Genomic DNA, 17,853 nt, shown 5'->3' with positions numbered 1-17,853 from the left:
ATTAACCTGCTGCAACCACGACGCACATGGTCGGCCCATTAGCCTCCTCCACTCATGAGACTCCCTCGCTGAGAGAATCTGGTGAGCAGGATCAGCGTCAGGAAAATGAGCCACATGTCCATACAGCCACAACTGACGCTCACAGACTACGCAGGTAACAAATCTCATCCGAGTCTCTCTCAGCAACCGCTTGTTGGACAAAATATGACCAGCGATAGCCAAGGATTCTCCGAAGAGACCTGGTACCAAAGGAATTAAGTCTCCGTCTCAGATCCTTGGTCAGAGTTCAAGTCTCGCATCCATAGAGCAAGACTGGAAGCACCAAGGATCTGAAGACTCGGACTTTTGTCCTCCCGCACAGGTACCGGCAGCGCCACACCCCATGATCCAGTGAATCCATGACTCCCCAGGCCCGACCCAGACGTCTATTGACTTTTGACTCACAGCCAGCAGAGACATGAATATCACTGCCAAGGTAAGTGAATCTCTCCACGACCTCAACATCCTCACCACAAACAGGCACAGAAAGGACAGCCGCATCCAAGATGTCATTGAAAGCCTGGATCTTAGTTTTGACCTAGTAAACCCATAATCCCAGCAGCTAAGACTCCTCATTCAGCACCTCGAGGGCCCCGAAAGGATATCTAAAGTCTCTGCAAAGATGACTGCATCATCTGCGAAATCAAGGTCAGAGATCTTGACATTCCCAAACGATGCGCCGCAGCTTGATCTCTCTGACATCCTCCCTAGAATCCAGTCCATACAAGTGCTGAAAAGTGTGGGGGCCAGTACACACCCCTGATGAACTCCAGTAACAACTGGAAATAAGCCAGAGATGGTACCACCACATCTCACAGCACTCTCAGTACCAGAGTAGAGTTCAGACATCAGATCGATCAGTTTTGGTGGCACCACACGAAGACCAAGAATCCTCCAGAGGGCATCCCGATTCACTGAATCGAACGCTTTACAGAGATCAACATAGGCTGCAAGCAGCCCCTGCTGAAACTCTCGTCTGTGTTCGGTGAGGACCCGAAGAGCAAGGATATGGTCAATCGTTGACCTCTTTGGTGTAAAGCCTGACTGCTCTGGACGCTGGTGCTGAAGCAGATGGTGGCGAACCCTATCAAGAATTATCTGAGCAAAGACCTTGCCCGGCACTGAGAACAGCGTCACCCCTCGGTAGTTGTTGCAGTCTTGGCGATCACCCTTCCCTTTCCAGCGAGGGACAACAAGGCCCCTCTTCCAGTCAGTTGGGATGATGTCTGTGTTCCAGGCAGAGCACAAAACTGCATGCAACGACACGAGTGCAGCATTTCCACCAGCCTTGAGAAGTTCAGCATGGATGCCACAGATCCCTGGAGCTTTACCCCGTTTCAACCGGTTCACCGCAGCCAGTGTTTCCACAAGCGAAGGCGGACCACAGTTGATTGGAGGGTCAGTATTGTAACACCCTTGACGTCCAACTCAACAGCTGGGGGATCAGCCTGGTACAACCGCTCAAAGTAACCGGCCCAGCGGGTCTTCACTTCAGACTCCTCTGTCAAGAGCCTACCACTCTCTGCTCTAACTGCAGTGCTCCGAGGGATGGGCTTGGATGAACGCAATGTGCGAATTCCCCTGTAAGCAGGACGAGAATCACCTGTCCACAGGTGATGCTCTACCCCCTCACAGATTCCACACACATAGGCCTCCTTGTCCACCCTCAGTGCACATACAGTTTTATGCCTCAGCTCCCTGAACAGCTCAGCTCTGCCATTCAGCCTGGCCCTGCGACTCTGGTGAATGGTATCCAGTGTCCCTTGAGAGACAAAATTCTTCTTTGCCCTGGGTTGAGTTCCAAGACATCCACCTGCAACATCAAGGATGGTGGTCTTGAAGGCACTCCACAACTCTTCAGGACCCCCCAAAGCACCCAGACCCCCAAAATCTCCACTCAGCATGTTCGCAAACTCCTCAGCTACCCTCTCATCCTTGAGCTTGCCAACATCCAGCCGAGGCTCGGATGGTACCATTCTCCAGGATTTAAGGTGCAACTTCAGAGTTGCTACAACAAGCCGGTGGTCAGTATTGAGGAACTGAGCACTCCGGTAAACCCTGCAGTTCTGGATCATCCTCCAACGACCATCAACGAGGACATGGTCAATCTCTATTCCGTACGCATAATGGACATGTTGATAATGATGGCTGTACATGGTGTGTACAAATTGGAGGAATATCAATATTTCCATAGCACATTTTTGTATGGAATAAATATCTGATGCATCATGGAAATCAGTACCTGATGTAGGACTTCAAATATGCATTTGTTTTCTCGTTCAGCCTGGAGTGACCAGGATAACATCACACCTCGACCATTCAGAGAGACTTCGGACTTGGAAGATCTGCTACAGCAAGCGAGGGCGGTGTGCAAGTGGACAGACGGAGCAGGTGACGCCGTGCACCTCCGATCATCATAAAACAAATCTCATATTTAAGGAAATCATAACTCATATTGTTACTTAAATAGACGTTCTGATTTTTCCAGCACCTTCTTAACGGCTTCAAATAGAAACATAACAAAGGGAAGTTTTCGTGACATTTCATCAATCAATCCCTTCCTGCAGTTCTTGCATTCCTGTTACATATGATATTCATAACGAGCCACCAAAATCTTGAACGGATCTAATGTGTTCACAATGATGGCAGTTTGCACTTTGTTCACAATAACCAGCTGGTGACGCCTCTCCTGACCTTTGTCAATCATTTCTGTGCTATTGTCTTGCTTCACGGATACTATAAACCTAGTTTTTCAAACATTTTATTCCCTTATTTAATATGAATGGAACTGTTATAAAGGTCGCTGAGATAATGAGTGGCTGTAAAAAAAGGGGGGGGGGGAAACCTAGAATGGCACTTGGTACAGCTGTGTTTGGGTTAACCACCGGGTTGAATGGTTTACGTTTTGTGTCCCACTGATAAGCCAGATATGGATCGGACCTGAACCAAAATCGAATCGGCTTGTCCTCGTCACCTAACCGACCCATCCAGCAATTTTTTTCTCATAATCCGTCCAAAAAATTTTGAAATTTCATCTTATACATCATTTTTGGCCCCATCTCTCAATGGTGAAGAATCACTTAAAAAAAAAAAATCGTTTCCACATCCAGATCTTCACCAGAATCAAACCAATTCGTCCTTTTGTCACACACGTAACCTGTCTACGAAGTTTTGTCCGAATCTGTCCACAACCTTTGAGATATCCTGCTCATAGAGAGACAGACAAACAGGGGTGAAATCATTCAAACTCCATCCATCTTCGGTGGTGGAGGTAATTAAATAAATGAACTAGAGGGTCCATTCATAGAATACTTGGCCCACGCAGTCGTGAGAAGGACTTGGTGCGAGACAACTCTTCTGGCGGCAAATTTGTAATTACATCTGTATCTATGCTTCTGAGATGAATGTGCACAAGTTATACTTTGAACATTTTCGATGTACGCTCAGTATGCATGAAATAAAAAGGGTCATGTTACGTATGGTAAAGTTTAAATTTCCTCCGTTGAACGGTTTTTGATGGATGCTCCAAAACAAAATGCAGACACACACGTATGTACGTGACTGATTTATTAACCCCTCTTTCCGCTTCGCGAACGCAGGCCAATGACATGACCGATACCATACGATACAACTACATCCTATGGTATCAGTCAAAACATATGGTTCCAAAATACGGCCTTTCACAGCAAATATCACTCAGAAGCCAGGAGCGGCCCAGCGTGACGTGGACAGACATATTCTCAGCATCACAGTAAGGACAGAAAAAGGAACAAATGGGGAAGAGGACAGACAAAGGTACGAGTTAAGAACAATAAATGGCAGTGCAAGCAGGGGACACCTCACTGACGACACTGACACAGACCTGAGGACACCTCACTGACACAGGACGAAAAGGCGTTAACTGGATGGAGGTCCACGGAGGCAAGACCATATCAAAATATGGAGATAAGAACAGACAGATATGGTTGTGGAAGATGGCAGTGGGCATCTACAAGCTGATGATGGTGATTACGATGATGTTAATTTTATCCTCATTTCCAGATAACCGGCCTGGTGACATCAGGAAGAGCTCCATCTCTAAAAGTCTAAAGCATCTGTTTCAGTCGAGCCACAAGTTTGTGAAAAGGCTGAAAAGGTATGGCGGCTGTACTCGGTTTGAGCAAATTAATAAATAAAAGTATTACCGCTTTCCAAGCCAACAGTAGAAAGCTGTACATTATTTTGCATTGCAGGGGTACATATCTTGGAGTACTATGTTACCATGGCAACAGCATTTTGGTGACTATGGATGAGCAAGTCCCATTGGTTGAGATTGATGAGACGTGCAGTCCGACTGCAGTACAAGACTTCCTCTGGCTTTCTAAGGTAAGGAAAAGTGTAGGAAAAGGGCGGAGCATCACACCGGGTAACCAAAGCTTGTTGATGGTTCGATGCAAAACACATGATTCAAACAAACATGTTACCCAAACGGACACCACTCAGAACATAGCATGTTATACCTGGTCGAGCCCACGTGTCATTGTCGTGCCACTTCATGTTGTCCACTCCAAATGGCACACAAAATATGATGTCAAAAGTGTTCGGTTAGCACACCCAAACCTGATTCGAATCTTCTCAACATGCTTGTGCATATTCCTCCCTCCACCGCAAAGCAGCATGACCATAGTAAAGGTGTGCAACAGGTTTTTACACTGCGTCGAAATCACGAGGTAAAGAGCTCACCGACCTTCAGAGTGAAATGGTTGTATCGGGTGCCGGTGGTCCAGGAGATTTGGATCACTTTGGACCCTCCCAAGCAAGCTGTGGTTAATGTCCTGAGACCGCAATGGCAGTTGAAATGGAAGGGAACACGCGTCGTGCCATTGTTAAAAACAAACATGATTGGCAGGTTTAAATATTGATAGACCTTGACAGAGTCACGTTGAAATGTGCAACGACACAAATTAGATCTTCATATTTAACAAAACTTGGTCGTGTGATACAAATAATTATCAGTCAGATGGGGAGGATTTATAATTGGTGGATTTATTTATTTATTTATTATCTCGAAATTGGTTGAGATTTTCATCAAAAAAATTTTCTCTTTACCCCCCTCCCCCCCACCCTCCCTTCCTTTCCCCCATTTTTGACGTCATGATATGAACTGAGGTTGGTTTTGGTGATTTAATGTTGATGGAAAAATTAATAAAAGTAAGAAAAGTAAATATAAATTTTTTCACCTGCATAATTATTTAACAATAACCCACCGTCATCGTCAGTCCTGATCAGCATATGTTTGGAGCAAGTCTGGGGTTAGGAGAAGAAGAGAAGAGAAGATCTACATTGGATCTTTGTCATTTTATTCACCAATAAAAATTGTCTTTCATAAGTCTTGACTCCTCCCCCAACACAAATCCATTGTCCTGCCCCACCCCCCAAACTCCTCAACTTTTCTCCCACCTGTGTCTGATATCTGATGCGAAATCCTCCGGAGGTGAAATTAACAGACCAATCTCTCGCATTGTGCAGGTGTCCTGCGCATGGGACGATGTGGAATGGATGAAAAACCGGGTCTTTTCCACCACATCATCAACACCATCACAACAATCCAGGCAAAAACTTCTGACCGCTGTAGCGGCTTTACAGGTGCGAGCTTTATATGCAGGTGCATTGAGAAGTGTGATGTGATGTCAAGTGCATTCTTCCCGACAAGTTTTCCTTGAACCGTTATACGACTTGTCCCAGACTGGGTTCAAAAGTACAATTAATGTTTAGGCAGCTCTACAATTTGATTCGAGTCCCAAATCATGAATCGACCATTTTGCTCTCAAACATCTCAATCTCAGGGAGGAGCTTGTAATGTGTATGGAATGTAGGGTAAGGACATTAGTAGATATCAATGTACTCTTCCAAGAATAACAAGGGCGTTAGGAGATAGCAATGCAATTGACACAAATAATATGGACATTACGAGATATCGATTCATGATCTTTAACGTGAATAAAAAGGCGACTATGCACGGAACAATATCGATAAGCCTTGAACCTTAGGGTTTCAGCATCACAAAGAAGAGGATTGGATCTGAATGCCAAAAAAAAAAGACTTAAAATTGTCTCAAGGATGAAGTCTCCAGTAACAAAGGAATTATTTTTCAGAACAGAATAATTTCATGTTACCTGATAGAGCTGAGGAAGAACATAGAGCGCTATGAAAGGTTGTAGATGGTACGAGGCCATCAATCTGTCGTTGGGTAGAGAGAGAGAGAGAGAGAGAGAGAGAGAGAGAGAGAGAGAGAGAGAGAGAGAGCGAGAGAGAGAGAGAGAGAGAGAGAGAGAGAGAGAGAGAGAGAGAGAGAGAGAGAGAGAGAGAGAGAGACAGAGAGAGAGAGACAGACAGAGAGAGACAGAGAGAGAGAGAGAGACAGAGAGAGAGACAGAGAGAGAGAGAGAGAGAGAGAGAGACAGGTAGACAGAGAGACAGAGAGACAGAGAGACAGAGAGACAGAGAGACAGAGAGACAGAGAGACAGAGAGACAGAGAGACAGAGAGACAGAGAGAGAGACAGAGAGACAGAGAGACAGAGAGAGAGACAGAGAGACAGAGAGACAGAGAGGTCTCTCCAGACTCCAGAGTTCAGAATAACAACTCCTTGGGCACAATGTTCAATCTAGGGAGAGGTGGAAGATATCCTAAAGAACAACAACCATTAAGAAGTCTGCATGCTCAGTACTTTAAGCAAAGGTCTTCAGCATATGTTTCTGCCTTTCAGGTTTCTTGAACAATGATAACATGCTAGACAACATGAGCTTAAAATGTGCAGAGTTTAAATGCAAGCTGTGTACTATTTGATATAATATAACATGTGGGGGTACAAGGAAGAAAAGTCAGATGAGACATCTCATTTGCATAACCCAATTACAGTGGCAGAGACATCATTTCAGATCAAATTGGAATGAGCAATCAATAGAAAGATGAACTAGATAGTAAAACTCGTTATTCACACAATGGTCACTAAACCTGATGAAAGGTCTTTCCATAGACAACAAGTTCGAAGAGAAAGTGTGCAGCTTCAGCATTTCAAGCAGCAGTCCTGGACAAGTCTTGAGAAATATGGAGAATTATTTCAGCCTCCAATGTACCGCAAAACAACAATAGTCTCAAAATGAAATCCTACTGTTTACAAAATAATTACCACCACCACCTACTACTACTACTACTAGCCCCAATTAATCCGATCTTCTTGTGGGGTTGACAAGGAAAGTCTTTAAACCAAGTCTGTCGTGAATAGACTGGGCAGGCCTGATGTTCGATCTAAGGACTATGAACTTGTAATTTGTCGAGGGTACCGGGGATACCTTGCTTACTCTGCCTGAGACACCATGGGGGTGTTGAACGTCCACCAACAACTGCGAGCAGATGGGACAACCATAATAACTGATTAAGCTTGTTTAGTTTATAATGATGATACACAGATAACCATTGAGTGGAGGATAATATGGTGCATGTTCATGGCAGGATTCCTTGGGATTCCAGGACCTGGGATGGCCATACTGTGAATTACTGCAGGACCATCATGGGAACACACTGTTCTTGATGCTTAGAAACCTAGTCCAACCCATGACGACCTGCCCTACTCCTGCTGATCACCAAAAATCATCCACCGGAGACCTTCCATCTGCACCCCAGGGCCTGCGCTGGAAAGCGCTAAAGGACTACCGCAGTCGGAGAAAGTCCTTCATTGAAGAACCATCGGTTCTGGAGCACTTGAATACCACGATACAAGTACAAATTACGTGTCACATATTCCAAGGTTTCTCAACTTGTTTAATTGGCCGTCCTTCACTGGTTATTTCCTTCTTAGCTTTCACCATTATGTATCCTTTGTGTCCACCAAGTGGGGTTCTTGAGAATTGACACTCGTGAGTCATTGATAACTCCATTCATTTTCTTGCTTTTGAGTGAATTTAGATCATGGTATTATATTTGTTGAGCAGTGTCCAAAACTGAAGATAATCTTCAGTAGAGACCATTGATTGGTACCCCTGCCACCGAAGGTGGATGGAGGTTATGTTTTCACCTCTGTCTGTCTGTTTGTTTGTTTGTTCAAAAATGATCCTTCAAAAAGCTGTGGACAGATTATGACAAAACTTGATGGATGAGTTGGGTAGGTCACAAGAACAAGCTGATTAGAATTTGGTTAAGTTCCGGATGCAGATCCGGCCTATCATTGGGATACATAATGTAAACTGTTCAGCCTGGCAGAGTTATGCACTCTACTGGGTGTCGTTCTCGTGTTGTACATAATATTTAAACAATCTTCAGAGAATCTTTCAAGTTTTTGGGTCGAACATTTTAAATTGGTTCCTTATTGTCATTTCTGATTAATGATTACTTCAAAAACAGATTGTAGTTCAATGTCTGTGTTTGGGAAGAAATGGATGGAGGGTGATGCGGGGAGAGGGGGTTGTGGAGGGACATAAGTGATAGTTTGACCGAAATCATTTTTGTTTAAACTGAAATGGTAATATTAGATTGACCAATCAAAAACATTTCTCCAGAACGTAATAGGAGGGGTGTTCTAGTGAAAGTCAATTTTTTTTATTTACAGCTGTAGGCATTGGTAGTTTATCATCTTTGAACTTGGTACAAACATGATGGATGCTACTTGTGCACTAGATAACCGTGATACAGAGACGCCTTGAGCTGTGCTGGTGTGTACAAGGACCAACATGGTGGCCGATGGTGTCAGCACCCAAACAGTCTAAGAAAACAGTGAATCATGTCTCATTGCTCGACGAAGAAGGGGGTTAAACATCCTGAAATTAATGGCGGACTTGCAGCACAGAGTGATGATGAAATCCAATATCTGCATACCTGCAATTAACATCCTGGTGTGGGCCCTCTGAAGGTAACACCTACAAACAGAGGATCATCACACACTGATGAAAGATCTTGCTAAATAGCTTATAGTTAACACTGTCAAGAGCTCGGTTCTTGGCTCGGTTCCAGAGGTCCAATTCACTTCCTTGTAGGTCTTTGTTCCATTTGTACCTGTGTACAACCTGTGTACAAAATGCACTTAGCTCCAGACAAATTTTGCCAACTCTCCACAGATGCAGCAAAATTCCTGAATCAAGCTCTCCAACGAAAACTCTGCACGCAGCCGTATTGGATTTTATTTTTTAACAAGGAAAAACTGTTAGCTTGAGCCAACCTGAAGTTCCAACTTGACCACAAGGGTTTGGTTTCCCTTGATCGGTCCCCAGAACCTTCTGGACTAGACCATCACGTCACTTTTGCTTCAGACCTGTCTTGTGACTCTGACATCATTGGAATCTCCGGTGCTTTCAAGTGCTCACCAGCCCATCTCACTTTTTCGTTTCCGCCGTAACAAATATTTGCCCGGTAGCTTCAGATCTATAAAATTAGCCACCTCAAACATCGTTTTCTAGCAAAACTTCTCGAGAAATTGCACACAACTTCCAGGAAATGAAGAACGTAATTACATTCGTGTTTCAGATCGAATTACCTTTTCAGTCATTGGATGGTAAGATCCAGACAAATGGCAAAACAGGGCGAGACAAGAGTCTGTCATAATCATAGTCACCAAACACAGAAAGCAAAATATATATGTTGACATAGCACCTATAAAACGAGAACGGCACTCGCCGTATGGTGTATACCTCTGCCAGGCTGAACATTTTTTATTTGTTTTTGTCTTTTAATACATAGTCGAGGCTCGTGGAAGAGATAGTACACTGAACTGATTACTTGGTAGACAGTAAGATAAGTAACAAGCCGGTAGGCGACATGGGTGGTCGCTACATAATTGCATACTAGTCATACAGTTTTTGACGGATCGGGCTGAACATTTTTTGACAAAGACGTTGATTATAGTGCGCATAAAAGCCTGGAAGCCGATTGTTGATTTTCGAAAAAATTAATTTTTTATACTTTTTCAAGAATTTCAAAGTCCCGTTGCTAGGCAACGGTGGTGTCCATAGCAACAGTGCTCAAAAGCATACAACTTGATACTGGTATGAACCTACCCGTCAAGTTTCATCAAAATCGGTTGACTCCTCTGGCCTCCAGAGCTGTCCATTACATACAGACATACAGACAGATGGAAAAAGTGAAAATAAGGGTACTCTAGCGACCACCTAACAAACATACAAACATACAGACAAACGGAACAAGTGAAAATAAGGGTACTCTAGCGACCACCTAATAAGGGTATTCTAGCGACCACCCAACAAGGGTACTCTAGCGACCACCCAACAAATATACAAACATACAGACAAACGGAACAAGTGAAAATAAGGGTACTCTAGCGACCACCCAACATACATACAAACATACAGACAGAGGGAAAAAGTGAAAATAAGGGTACTCTAGCGACCACCTAATAAGGGTACTCTCGCGACCACCCAACAAGGTACTCTAGCGACCACCCAACAAACATACAAACATACAGACAAACGGAACAAGTGAAAATAAGGGTACTCTACCGACCACCTAATAAGGGTACTCTCGCGACCACCCAACAAGGGTACTCTAGCGACCACCCAACAAACATACAAACATACAGACAAATGGAACAAGTGAAAATAAGGGTACTCTAGCGACCACCCAACAAGGTACTCTCGCGACCACCCAACAAACATACAAACAAATGGAACAAGTGAAAATAAGGGTACTCTAGCGACCACCCAACAAGGGTACTTTAGCGACCACCCAACAAACATACAGACAGACGGAACAAGTGAAAATAAGGGTACTCTAGCGACCACCTAATAAGGGTACTCTAGCGACCACCCAATAAGGGTACTCTAGCGACCACCTAATAAGGGTACTCTCACGACCACCCAACAAGGTACTCTAGCGACCACCCAACAAACATACAAACATACAGACAAACGGAACAAGTGAAAATAAGGGTACTCTACCGACCACCTAATAAGGGTACTCTCGTGACCACCCAACAAACATACAAACATACAGACAAATGGAACAAGTGAAAATAAGGGTACTCTAACGACCACCCAACAAGGGTACTCGAGTGACCACCCAACAAGGGTACTCTAGCGACCACCCAACAAGGGTACTCTAGCGACCACCCAATTACATGCCCACAGGCAGATGTTTTGCTCTTTTGCTATTTTGTCTGGTCGCAGGACAAAGTTACCTTTGTGGAGAACAGTAGACGCCCGCTACCTCCTGGGCTCTATGTGGGTTCAGTTCAGCTGAGGAGTTCATTACATCAGCTGCATGTAGTAACATCTACAACGGCACCCAACATGCTCCACCATGCACGTGTCCGTCTGAACCACAATGTTTCGCGGTGAGGCTGGCATTGCCGAAAGAATTTGTCATTATAACACGACAATGCAATCAGTGGACATACATGAGCAATCGTGTGCGGTGGCGGTGGTGTCTGGCAGGGAGGAGTGGCAGTGGTTGCAGGGATTAAGCTGTGGGAGTTGTTACTGGGCTCAGCAGCAGGACCGTGGGATGGAGTTCAGGTCACAGCTGGGAGTGGCAATTTGCGAGTTACTACACAGCCTGCAGGTGCCATCATCCCAGGTGACGTATGAGGGTGACCACTAACCCTAACAGCTCGGTGGACGAGTGTAAAACGAACCAACGGTATACTATTGGTAATTGTCGGAAGGAAGACTATAATTATAAAAATTGTAATGCAGTATATATCCCCATTGTACTTCCAAGAAGTTTCTGGTTACAGTGCATCATGTCCTCAACAAGCTACTGTGACAGATTGTTCGCACATTTGCCATTTTAAGGTTGTATACGAGTATTTAACAAGTACTGCCACAGAAGAAAGAATGTAATTAAAATCCTGATGGAAGATTTTGAACTCTAATAATTCAGACGCTGCTTTTTGCCTCAACGTGCTGGCACTTGATTTTGTAGGCCATGGTGTCTCTTGCTCTTGTACACCGTTTCCCTAAGGACATTTAAAAAGGAACTACGGAGCATTACAGAAGAGACCATTTTTGGGAGAGTGCATAATTCCTCTTTTCTTTAAAATTTATGTCATTGTCTAAATTTGAAAGAACGATAGTAAATTACGAGACAAATTTACATAGGTCTGGATTAGCCTGTTTAATGTTCCAATCAGAATCCAATACTCCTCATGTTGGGAACCCAGGTCCAGATCACATGTGCTCAATGTATATATCTATTGTGTCCTATAATACTTGTAGATCATGGAAAGCATGCTGTCACCTAATGCCGTTACCCTACATGTGATATTTTTTGTTGTTTATGGAAGGTCCAGGCTCATGGAAGAGGAAAGAGATAAAAACACAACAGACTGACAATGCGGCAACAGTTCTACCCAATAAGCAAGTGAACGAATGAACAAGAAAAAAAATGAGAGAAAGAGAGACGGAGGGTGTAGGAGGATGAGGAAAGGGAGGGAGGAGGTAAGAGGAAAAACAGTAACCTGCAAATAAGAGGCTGGTGCACCAGCATGTAGGTGAGAGCAGTAATCCATTGAGCTATGGACATTGGACACAGGCCTTGTAAGCTGTGAATAGTTATGGTTTTTCAAGGAATATCTTGCAACAATGGGAAATACCCAGTCTGTGGTTGGCTTTGAAGGCCACCTTTGTAACGTGGTCAGTCCAGTCAAGGTAATAGCTGAGGGCTTGAGGTTCAAGAGAGCGAACCTCTTTCAGTGGCTCATCATGGAAATAGATAGGCGAGTTCATTTGTCCATCCATCTGGAGCAACAGAGTAAGACTGTAATTTTCCAGGATTGAAAGACGTGTTCCATTTATCAGACGAGCATCTAATCAAGTTACCATCAGCAGAGTGATACAAGTGTTGTTTGCCTGTCAGTGGGATGAGTGGACTGTACGACAATGAGGGTTCCATCTATGACAGCAACACGACACAAGTGGATGAATGTGAAGAGCCAGCTATGAAAGCGAAGTCTTGTATGCTGTAGACAGTGAGCTTGGCAAATCCGTGAGATATGTCCAGGGACATTGTCCTAGTCTATTGATTGAGATTAAGAGCCTCCAACTGTTCCCTAGAGAGGAACAGCAGCTTGTCCAAAGTTGAGAGACTAGGAAAAATCCAAACTGATAGCCAATGATCAGGCTTTTAGAAAAGAGAAAAGACTATGTTAGCAACAATGATGGATTCCATGAGTTTGCTGAAAAGAATGGAATTAAGCTTAGTGGTCTGTGGTTGGGAGGATCTGCTTTCGTACCATCATTATGTATAGTAGTAATGTTTGTGGACTTCTCGGCAGATGAGAGGTGGCCAAAGGATGACAGACTGAAGAGCACAGATGGAGAAGCAAGAGCAGCAGGGCAAGATTTGAGAACATTGGCACTGATGCCACCTGGGCCCATCAACAAAACGTGGTAGAGGCTCGACAAGACTTTCTCCATCTTCTCATTTGAGAAGAACACAAAGTCTAGTTGTCTGTGAGAATGAGAAGGTAAGATGGGGAAGAACGGAATCGCTCGGGAAGACAAGGTTTGGAGGCAAACACCAAGTCGAGAAATTGTGCTTTAGTCATAGCAGAGTCTGCAATGATGCCGTTTGATTTGAGGGAGAGGTGAAAGAGGAGCACACACGAGAGATGGACTTGACAACATGCCACCGTGACTTTGTGGGAGTAGATCGGTTGGACAGTTCAGCCTTTACATTTTCAAAATGATGTTTTCCGGGTTTCCAAGAGATGGACACGCACTTGTTGCGACACTTATGGAGTGACTCAAAGTTGCCTTCAGTCAGATTAGTCTTCCATGTTGAGGAAGCAAGCCGTTTAACTACAACAGCCTCACCATGTGATTCAGCGTACCAGGGCTGAATGTACGGAAAGGATAACCGCAGACGGGTTGGATAAACTTGTGCATGACAGAAAGCAGGCGTTTGTGAAAGTATTCCCAGGCAGAATTAAAATCAGATGTTCTGGAGATGGCAGCCCAATCCTTTTGTGAGAGAGAGAGAGAGAGAGAGAGAGAGAGAGAGAGAGAGAGAGAGAGAGAGAGAGAGAGAGAGAGAGAGAGAGAGAGAGATAGAGAGAGAGAGAGAGAGATAGAGATAGAGATAGAGATAGAGATAGAGATAGAGATAGAGATATATATATATATATATATATATATATATATATATATATATATATATATATATATATATATATATATATATATATATATACGGGATTGCCATCCCTGCCAGTTGGCCTGGGCAAGCAGCCATATTCTGCGGCATTGAGGTTGCTCCATCACAATAGCCAAAGACATTTGGGCTTTGACAAGGACAAGGCCAATAGAGGCAGAGGAAGAACAGAATAGGCTGGATAGAAAGTTAGCCATTGCAAGGTCCAGGAGTGAGGACGTACCAGTTGTAGAGATCTGGGTTGGGACATTTACACATTGGGTGAGACCACAGAGAAGAGTAGCAAAAAGCCTTTGCTGCAATGACGTGGCTCTTTGTTGCAGAACAGCCAGATAGATGGCATGATGGCAGTTAAATTGATATGAGGAACAGAGAGGATGGGTATTTATGAAATGATCAATTCTAGAAGAAATAGAGTCAGATGTACGTAGAGAAGAAATAGATGTATATATTTATGGACAAGCTGGCAGGATGGCCTAGCCCCTCGAGGTATGTGCACTCACCTCTAATCTCTCTAGCCAGGGTTTGAATTTTGGCCCAACTATAAACTGTCATTCCCATGTTTCACAGGTTGGGTGATTCAGCAATGTGTGTGCCGTCCCACGGACGGACATTAAAATTGGCGTCTCATCAACTGGCATTGGTTGGCGGACATTAAACATCTCACCCTATCCTTCATGAAGGATAGGCGAGTTATCGCCGGCAACATGAACAAATTACAAATTCCTGTCATAACTACTGCTAGGAAGGCAAAATGGCAAATCACACAGTATCCATCCATCCATCGGGACCATAATCTGTGCAGAGCGTTGGTGCTGCCTAAGCAGTCTCCTTGGCTATTGGGTACAATCTAGACGGGTAGCCACTCCGACACAGGATACCAGAAAGCTGACACTCATTCTGCCAACCTCGGAAGGATGACAGGCAGAGTCAACCCCACCTGGTATTAATTCAACAGCCGAGTGGGATTTGAACTCAGGCTCCTCAGATCCCAAGCCCACCAACACAGTATAGCCCTTGGTAACAAACTGCTCCGGCAGCACCGACGCTCTCTAACAGCTTATGGTACATCGGATCGGAATTTATGGACAAGCACCACGATGAGGTGAAGATGGATCTTCGAAAAAGATTATAAAACACACGATAGTAACATCATGGTGATAATGCTCCTCAAACACAATCCTGTCTTAAATTCGTTGTCTCTAACAGAAATAGGAATATAAGTGGGAAGAATGCCAACCCAGAGCATTTTGTTTGTAAATAATTGTACATTCTTTCATATTGGTACTGCGTTCACTCCCTTCCTGTCTTCATTCCTTTGCTAAATCTGATTGCACCGAACACATCTGCTCTAAAATGAAGGACTGGTGTTGTCTGTCATTAGATAAGACTGGTGCTGTGACTCCTAAACCCTGACCCTCCTTTTAGAGAGGTGTAAAATCAGTTATTCCAACCTTACCGGATTCCTGACCCCACTATGATACGCCACACACCTCCGACTCACGCCCACCCTATAACAACCTTTGCCGCTACCCCAATCTCCCTCTTTTGCCCCGATGAAGGGTTAACAGCCAAAACATCAGCTTCTCCTCATTAGCATGGAGGCAGTGTGACCACTCCTTGGCTTTTTTCACAAGATCTTGGCTATTCGTTGTTCACCTTGGTGTCTTGGTTTTCGATAGGTTTTCTATTATCGTCGCTTTTCTGAAACCTTGTGAATTCTTGGCTTTTTTCATTGGCTCACCTTGGCATTTATGAAAATGAGGAGTGGTCACACTGCTTGGAGGTCAGCATAATCCGATCAACGTTCTGTCAATTCCATCGATTGTTCTACCCGTCTGTCGATGAAGAACCACACAAGCCTTCACAATACAAGAATAGTTTCCCATTTATATATTGTGAGACTTCCTGATTTATTTCTAAGCTCACTGCATGAACTTTAGTCTCCTCCAGAAGCCATCGGGTAGCAGCAAGTGAAAATTCTGAAACGAATGGAGGTTATTTTACTCTGCGTTATGAGCATTCTAAACCAATTGATTGATAAAACAAAGCACGAGTGTCTGTCTGACTGTCCGTCCATCCCCAAACTACTCCCTCAGTTTTGAGGATAACCCCGCCAAACTTTCTGTGGAACCTTTTGGGATGCCAGCAGGTGTCCTAAGGTAGGTGGAAGGTTTCATAAATTTCTAAATTCAACTATGATTTTGAGATTCCACCCATATGAAGCCTTTCTCTTTCTCCTCCTCCTTCTCTTCTCTCCTCCACACCCACATGTAAACTCATTCATGGGTTCGGCATGAGCAGCTTCATCGTTTACTGCATGTGGAAACATTCGCCGGTTCCGCAATATCTCAATACAATTGTAATTTTGAGTTTCCACCAGAATGACGCCGCTTTTTCTCCATCCTAAGGTGGGTGGGAGGTTTCATAAAGTTCTCAATGCAATTATTTGCTCACCTGGACTTTAGTCAGGTGAGCTTATGCAATCGAGCGGTGTCCATAAGTGATGAGTGAGTGAGTCAGTTCATTAACACTTCAGTAATTATCGCTTGAACCAAATACACGATTTCGATGAAACTTGACCACAACCTTCACCACCTGTGATGTACCAAAGTTTGTTCACGGCATTAAAAAAAAAAAAAAAAAAAAAAAATCAGCGTCTAATGGGATTGTGGAGGAACTTGAGAGACTGTCGCTCTTGATCCAGGTGAGCTTCAGGACGCATGGTCCTATCTCTCTCTCTCTCTCTCTCTCTCTCTCTCTCTCTCTCTCTCTCTCTCTCTCTCTCTCTCTCTCTGTCTCTGTCTCTTTCTCTCTCTCTCTGTCTCTGTCTCTTTCTCTCTCTCCACATGTAAACTCATTCACAGGTATGGCATTTGCAGTTGAAACATTTACAGCATGTGGAAACATCCGCTGGTTCAAAACATTTTTTTTTTTTGAGATGTTGGCCTCCCATCAGCGTGAAGCACAGGTACCAAGCTATTGTTTAACAACACTGATATCTTACTATCATTGCTCTTCAAAGTTTCATCCATATCTGTCAGAAAGTTGTGCCACTCTCAACTTTCATCTTGTCCGACAGGGTGCCGCAGAGGTAGCGCAGTTGACCCTGAGCTTTCTATGCTGAGTTTGATTTGCAACTTCATTATGATAAATTGTTTGACTGATGCTTCGTACAGTCTCTCGGATGGATGTTAAGCTGGGGGCCGTCAACTAGCATTGATTGCTGGTGTGTGTGAAAGATCCCTCGATGTCTTTTAACAAAGAGTTTGCGGGTTATCGCTGACATTCAAAATTCAAATGGTTCAAAACATTTGCAGTTGAAACATCTAGTGCCCAACTGTGTCTGCGGACGCCCTCCTGCATTTGGGTTACTTCTTTTTAGGAGGTTGGTGGCAGGATTTGCACTCCGGCCACCGTAAAACCCTTCATTCCGCAAAACGCAAAAAAAAATCTGAAAACCCACTCCGTGGGAGTACCTCCTGTGCAGCTTCCCTTCGCAGGGCAGCTCACCGGATGACGGGATTGGGGCAAAGCCTTCGGGACCCCCAATCTTTGATGATAGGAGGGAAACCACGGGGTAACATCTCTGGATCAGATTGCGGGAGAGTGTGTCGGAGTGGTGCTGAGGTGTCGTCCACCAAACGGCGGTCTCCTTGGGTTAACCTGAGGCGGT

At 44.2% G+C, this 17,853-nt stretch overlaps 1 protein-coding gene and 1 long non-coding RNA gene across 2 annotated transcripts in view; one reads left to right on the top strand and one right to left on the bottom strand.

Moving 5' to 3' along the window:
• The window catches only part of LOC147011841 (uncharacterized), a 9,021-nt gene extending 3,469 nt beyond the window's left edge, over window positions 1–5,552 (bottom strand). Inside the window, exons 1-4 of the long non-coding RNA XR_015051728.1 lie at window positions 5,479–5,552; window positions 5,286–5,325; window positions 4,300–4,853; window positions 2,282–2,384 (exon numbers count right to left, since the gene is read on the bottom strand). This is a non-coding gene — a long non-coding RNA (uncharacterized LOC147011841). The remainder of the gene's footprint in view (window positions 1–2,281; window positions 2,385–4,299; window positions 4,854–5,285; window positions 5,326–5,478) is intronic.
• Window positions 1–17,853, top strand: part of LOC147011840 (uncharacterized) — a 128,856-nt gene that overhangs the window by 56,478 nt on the left and 54,525 nt on the right. The window contains exons 9-15 of the mRNA XM_085857221.1: window positions 2,323–2,430; window positions 4,081–4,174; window positions 4,272–4,404; window positions 5,548–5,664; window positions 7,533–7,799; window positions 11,192–11,358; window positions 11,459–11,600. Of these exons, the coding sequence (XP_085713347.1) occupies window positions 2,323–2,430; window positions 4,081–4,174; window positions 4,272–4,404; window positions 5,548–5,664; window positions 7,533–7,799; window positions 11,192–11,358; window positions 11,459–11,600 (1,028 nt within the window). The remainder of the gene's footprint in view (window positions 1–2,322; window positions 2,431–4,080; window positions 4,175–4,271; window positions 4,405–5,547; window positions 5,665–7,532; window positions 7,800–11,191; window positions 11,359–11,458; window positions 11,601–17,853) is intronic.

The sequence above is a fragment of the Eptatretus burgeri genome, chromosome 15, assembly GCF_056783735.1.
Source record: "Eptatretus burgeri isolate ZD-2024b chromosome 15, Ebu_testis_v1, whole genome shotgun sequence".
In the NCBI taxonomy this organism is placed as follows: Eukaryota; Metazoa; Chordata; class Myxini; order Myxiniformes; family Myxinidae; genus Eptatretus; species Eptatretus burgeri.
The sequence above is the reverse complement of the archived record's forward strand: the minus strand, read 5'-3'. Positions and strand labels throughout refer to the sequence as shown.